Here is a 6,161-nt window from a genome sequence, read left to right as displayed (position 1 = left end):
TTGTTTGGAACTGGACTGAGGCACACACCAGTGTGTGTGTGTGTGTGTCTGTGTGTCTGTGTCTGTGTGTGTGTGTGTACACTTACCGGCTGAGTGGCACAATCGTTGATCCTTACGCTAATTATAAATCATCAGGGGTTAAAAAAAAGAATCCTATGAAACCCTTATTGAGTCAAGTAAGAATACCAGATTATATATTTTTTTCTCAGTATCGGATCCGTTGGAACCACAACGTAATCGGAGCTCCTGGGCTTGACCTGGTTATCTGATTGGAACTGAATGACAAGTCATTCACGTTACATTTGAATCAGAACATTCAAATAAAGCCTGTAACCACTAATCTACACAAAGTGTTATTTTAGCCGGAGGTAGACAAGCCATTATGATCCATCGACCCTTTCATCGAAATGATCTGTTAGGGTTGTAACCCTGAAACCTGTCCAGGGAGAAGCATTGGATTCTGGGAGAAGCGTTGGATTCTGGGAGAAGCGTTGGATTCTGGGAGAAGCATTGGATTCTGGGAGCCAGCGAGGCTGGTGGACCTTCAAGGTCTTGTCAGCGTCAACCATAGATATACTATATAACTAGATGGTGCAAGGCGGAGTCTTCAGTGTAGTTCACCGGCGGCCATCTTGTCACAGGCAGCACGCTCCCACTCATAACATGAATGTCTATATATGGTGCATGTACTATTGAAATAACCATAGCTTGCTCAATTTTCAACCGATTTACAAACGGTTTGGTTTGTTACAAAATGTTATTAACTTGGCTATGATTCAGGATACGTGGACTCATGTTGAAATTATTTTCATATGAAAGTCCATTATAAGTATGCGGTATGATAAACTACATCTCTGACATTTATAACAAACCAAACCGTTTGAAAATCGGTTTAAAATCGAGCAAGCTATGGTTATTTTAATAGTACACATGAACCATAGACATTCATGTTATGAGTGGGCGTGCTGCCTGTGGCAAGATGGCCGCCATGTGGCAACGTCGGTCTCCATTGGCCAGCGGCGCGGGTGAGTCATCTAGCCTTTATATATATCTATGGCGTCAACGTTTTACTTGTATTTTCAGTGTCGATACTTGACGGAGACCTCGCATGGAATGTTTGTATCGTTCTCTTTCTTCCAACATGGCTGCCTGTAACCATCGGTAACCACTTTTGGTTTCTCTCTCTGGTTTCTAGCTTTAGGAGAGAGTGGTTCACAAAAAATTAGTGGCATTCCCCTTTAAACCACAACTACTGTTTATGAAGCGAGTGTGTTGAGCTACTGTGAGCTGCCTTGCTCTCAAAGTCCAATCTAACCCTAAGTATACCCACGCATTCTATACAGTCTAACCCTTACACTCTAAGTGTACCCATGGATTATATACAATCTAACTAACCCTTCTAAGTGTACCTATGCATTTTATACAATCTACTAGGGGTGTAACGGTACACAAAAACCACGGTACGGTACGTACCTCAGTTTTGAAGTCACGGTTCGGTACGGGTTTTCGGTACAGTGGGGGGAAAGTTTGGCTTTCCATGTTCCACTCAGGGGTGATGTAGTGTGCAGTGACTAATTGTACTTGTGTAGGGCTGTCAACGAATATTCTATATTGAAATGAATAATCGACTTGTAAAAAAATATATATATTATAATAATTATATTAGATTGTGGGGAAAAAAACAGCCCCCGGTGGGCGGTCGTTAGTGGTTAACGTACCGTTGTATTCGTTCGGTACACAGCCGCACTGAACCTATAAGGTCCAGTACTGAAACGGTCCTGTACGGATACGTGTACCTTTACACCCCTACAATCTAACCCTTACACTCTAAGTGTACCCATGCATTTTATACAATATAACCCTTACACTCTAAGTGTACCCATGCATTTTATACAATATAACCCTTACACTCTAAGTGTACCCATACATTCTCCCAACATGGTCAACACAAGTATTAGTCGACCACAGGAAAAAACCTACATACTGTATGTTATGTTATAGCCATAAAAGTTATATAATTTATTGTATTACTGCAAAAGTCCAAAACAAACGCTGCAACCAGGAGTTGAACCAACAATCAGATAGTCGCTCTCACCACTATCTAACTGTGGTTATGGTTAGAGTGGAGGTTAGTTTTAACATTCACGGTTATGGTTACAGTAAGACATAAAGTTAGGGTTAAGGTTAGGGTTCGATCCCCAGCCAGGGAACTTACTGTAAAAGGTTTCTGAAAAGTGAAAACGTAAAAATCTGTAATACAACACGTGAATATATTACTTATGGCTATAACATATATATACACATGTACTTTGTTTTGTAACAGTTCATTCTGTGTACACTCTCTCTCTGTGTTACCACCAACGATAATGATACTATTGACTCATATTATGATGATTGTTCTTTGACAAACTTATTTTATATGCAATGCTATTGATTTTTATTGTCGCAGAAGTGTTAGATAGATAGATAGATAGATAGATAGATAGATAGATAGATAGATAGATAGATAGATAGATAGATAGATAGATAGATAGATAGATAGATAGATAGATAGATAGATAGATAGATAGATAGATAGATAGATAGATAGATAGATAGATAGATAGGTGCATGCTAGCCTAGCTTAGCACAAGGAATGGAAGCAGTAGGGAGCAGCTAGCCTAGCTTAGCACAAGGACTGGAAGCAGTAGGGAGCAGCTAGCCTATAGCTCTGTCAAAAGTGAAGAAATACAACTTCCAACAACTAATTGCCAATTTAAACCTCCATGTTGACAAAGTGCCTTTCAAGTGTAGTAGATGACCTGTTCACTGTTGTCTGTTCATCACAAATGATGTAACGTCCAACCAAGTTAGACGTTTCTTTCGTAAACAAAAATACAACCATCCAGAACAGAAGCAGCTGCTTTCTGACCAGTAGGTTGTAACAGCATAGAATGCTCATAGGTTTAGTAGCTTCTGTCTGATTGTGTATAGACACAGACATAGAGATGCATAGAGTGATGTCATAGAGATGCATAGAGTGATGTCATAGAGATGTATAGAGTGATGTCATAGAGATGCATAGAGCGATGTCATAGAGATGCATAGAGCGATGTCATAGAGATGCATAGAGCAATGTCACATAGATGCATAGAGTGATGTCATAGAGATGTACGGAGTGATGTCATAGAGATGTAAGGAGTGATGTCATATAGAGATGTAAGGAGTGATGTCATAGAGATATAGAGTGATGTCATAGAGATGTAAGGAGTGATGTCATAGAGATATAGAGTGATGTCATAGAGATGTAAGGAGTGATGTCATAGAGATGCACTCATGAAGTATGCTGTTCCTTTAGGAAAGGCGCCATTCAGATGAGTCTTCTTCTCTACAACGCGTGTCGGGGGATTTGACTGTTCTCGTGTCTCTACTCTCTACCGCCGCCTAGAGGCTGTGATTTATTCTGTAACGAGGTCAGGTTACTGATCTCTCTTTCCACTAAGTGGCAGTAATGAGTAAAGTCCAGTGTTCCAACCACCACTTAATCGCAGATGAGGAAGAAGCAGTGTCTTCTTCTGGGTAGAAAACAGGTGGATTTTGCAGGAAATTACGCGGTAGTTGAGAGCTGTGTGGCTGCATGTAGAGATGAACTACAAGCCTCTATAGCTATAATAAACGGTTGAACAACAAACATGATGAACAAAAAAAAATGTAAAGAACATTATTTGCATTTCAAAAGTATAACGTCAATCTGTGTACAATCAGTTTCCACTGTTTAGAAATGAAAACAAACTTGATTGAGAAGCTAACATTAGCTAACTAGCTAACAGTCTTCCCACCAGCCTGTTGTGCTTTGGCCTTACTGCTCCTCTGTAGAGGTCCATTAAAATGATTTCACAACTACACACTTCTGTCTCCGAGTGTCTTTGTTACTCGTGTTTTCATTGCATGGTGGGATGGGACCCTGTATTATAGGACATCTGAAATAATTACTGTAAATGTTCTAGTCTCTCTCTCTCTCTCTCTCTCTCTCTGTAACTATCTCTCTGTCTCTCTCACTCTCTCTGTCTCTCTTATTATCTCACTCACTCTCTCACACACACTCGCTCACTTTCTTACACTCTCTTATTCTCTCTCTCTGTTTCTCTCTGTGTCTCTCTCTCTGTCTCTCTCTCACACTCTTTCTGTCTCTCTTATTCTCTCCCTCCCTCACTCACACACACTCTCCCTCCCTCTCTCTCTTATTCTCTCTCTCTCGCTCTCTCTCTCTCTCTCTCTCTCTCTCTCTCTCGCATAGGCTACTTAAGTATCTAAAGCAGAAATGCATTCCATTTGACATCCTTGTATTTCAGTTCCTGGGAATTGTTTAATTGACTCGATCCCAAGCTCCGCCCTCTCTTAGCTTGACCGAGGAATGCAGCGGTTGTGATTGGAGGGTCAAGACAAGAGGGCGGAGCTTGGGTTTATTTATCATGGTATCCGGTTTAGAAACTAGAACATAGCAGAACTTCTTCTGAAATGCAGTAAATGGGTGAGTACCCTAAAATGTAAATATTGAAGTAACGATACCTCAAACAAACCTGTACTTACCTATAGTACTTGAGTAAAAGTTAGTTAGTAAAAGTTAGTTAGTAAACTTAGTTACTTTCCTCTCCGGGCGTAGACTCCAATGTAACTTCAAAAGCAAGCCCCCCCCCCCCCCCCCCCCCCCCCCCCCCCACATTTAATCAATTCCATTCTATGATTTAACAATTTATCACCCCCCCCCCCCCCCCCCCCCCCCCACCCCTCAGAGCCCTCCCTAGCGACCTATCACCACGGCGACAGTGACCCCTGCGGAACTCTCTCTGAGCTGATGCCACCCAGAGTTTACAGGCCTCAGAATGTAAACACAGCTATGCTGCCATGGCAACAGTCCAAGAAGGAATCCCAGAGTGCTTAGAGTGAGAGAGATTCATCATAGTGTAGCAACACTTTAGGCACAGCGGTAGAGAATCAGACCTCTATCTATCTATCTATCTATCTATCTATCTATCTATCTATCTATCTATCTATCTATCTATCTATCTATCTATCTATCTATCTATCTATCTATCTATCTATCTATCTATCTATCTATCTATCTATCTATCTATCTATCTATCTATCTATCTATCTATCTATCTATCTATCTATCTATCTATCTATCTATCTATCTATCTATCTATCTATCTATCTATCTATCTATCTATCTATCTATCTATCTATCTATCTATCTATCTCTCTCTCTCTCTCTCTCTCTCTCTCTCTCTCTCTCTCTCTCTATCTCGCTATCTATCTGTCTGTCTGTCTGTCTGTCTGTCTGTCTGTCTGTCTGTCTGTCTGTCTGTCTGTCTGTCTGTCTGTCTGTCTGTCTGTCTGTCTGTCTGTCTGTCTGTCTGTCTGTCTGTCTGTCTGTCTGTCAGACTGTCTGTCTGTCTGTCTGTTGTTTTGAACTAATCTGATTGTATAATTATTAGTATCATTATTAGTATCATCTTCATTACAATAATTACTGTTATTATTCTTATTATTCTTATTTTTACAGCCCAGCATCCTGTCTCTGCAACGAACAACTGAGGAGAATGAAACAAAGTGGAAAAATAAAATAAATCTTTATTGTCACAGTAGATCTTGTTTCTCCACGCTAGGGGGTTATCTTTATTTAAAAGTCGGCACACACACACAGACACGGCGCCTCCGTCTCTACAAGGACACTAAAGGGTTAACAGGGTTTGTTTCGTGCACACACACACACAGGGCTCGTGTACATATCGTCGAGATTGGTCAGCCTTGTTACTGATGAGCCAATGAAAAGGTCCGAGCCAGAGCTGGCGCCTTGTGGGTGAAGGGGGGGGGGGGGGGGGGGTGATGGTCGCCCAGCGCCCGGGGGTCAGGGGGGTAGAAGTGTTGGAGTGGGGGTGATGGAAGGAGGGAGAGTGTTTTTAGTGGGAGAGTACAGGGATGGATGGATGGATAGATGGATGGATGGATGGATGGATGGATGGATGGATGGATGGATGGATGGATAGATGGATGGATGGATAGATGGATGATAGATAGATGGATGGATGATGGATGGATGGATGGATGGATGGATGATAGACGGATACTCTGTTTGATCTCTACATACCCCTACCACCCCCTCTACGACGAGCTAGTCA

General features: G+C 41.6%; 1 protein-coding gene across 1 annotated transcript in view; it reads left to right on the top strand.

The window, feature by feature from the left end:
- LOC311241336 (chloride intracellular channel protein 1-like) overlaps nt 1-4,921 on the top strand; it is a gene marked incomplete at its 3' end in the record, with an annotated part of 12,525 nt that extends 7,604 nt beyond the window's left edge. Inside the window, exon 5 of the mRNA XM_084330120.1 lies at nt 4,773-4,921. Within this exon, the coding sequence (XP_084186246.1) occupies nt 4,773-4,921 (149 nt within the window). The remainder of the gene's footprint in view (nt 1-4,772) is intronic.
- Between the last annotated feature and the right edge of the window lie 1,240 nt (nt 4,922-6,161).

The sequence above is a fragment of the Notolepis coatsorum genome (assembly GCF_963971535.1).
Source record: "Notolepis coatsorum genome assembly, chromosome: 1".
In the NCBI taxonomy this organism is placed as follows: domain Eukaryota; kingdom Metazoa; phylum Chordata; class Actinopteri; order Aulopiformes; family Paralepididae; genus Notolepis; species Notolepis coatsorum.
Note: the sequence above shows the minus strand (reverse complement) of the source record. Positions and strands in the feature narration are given on the sequence as shown.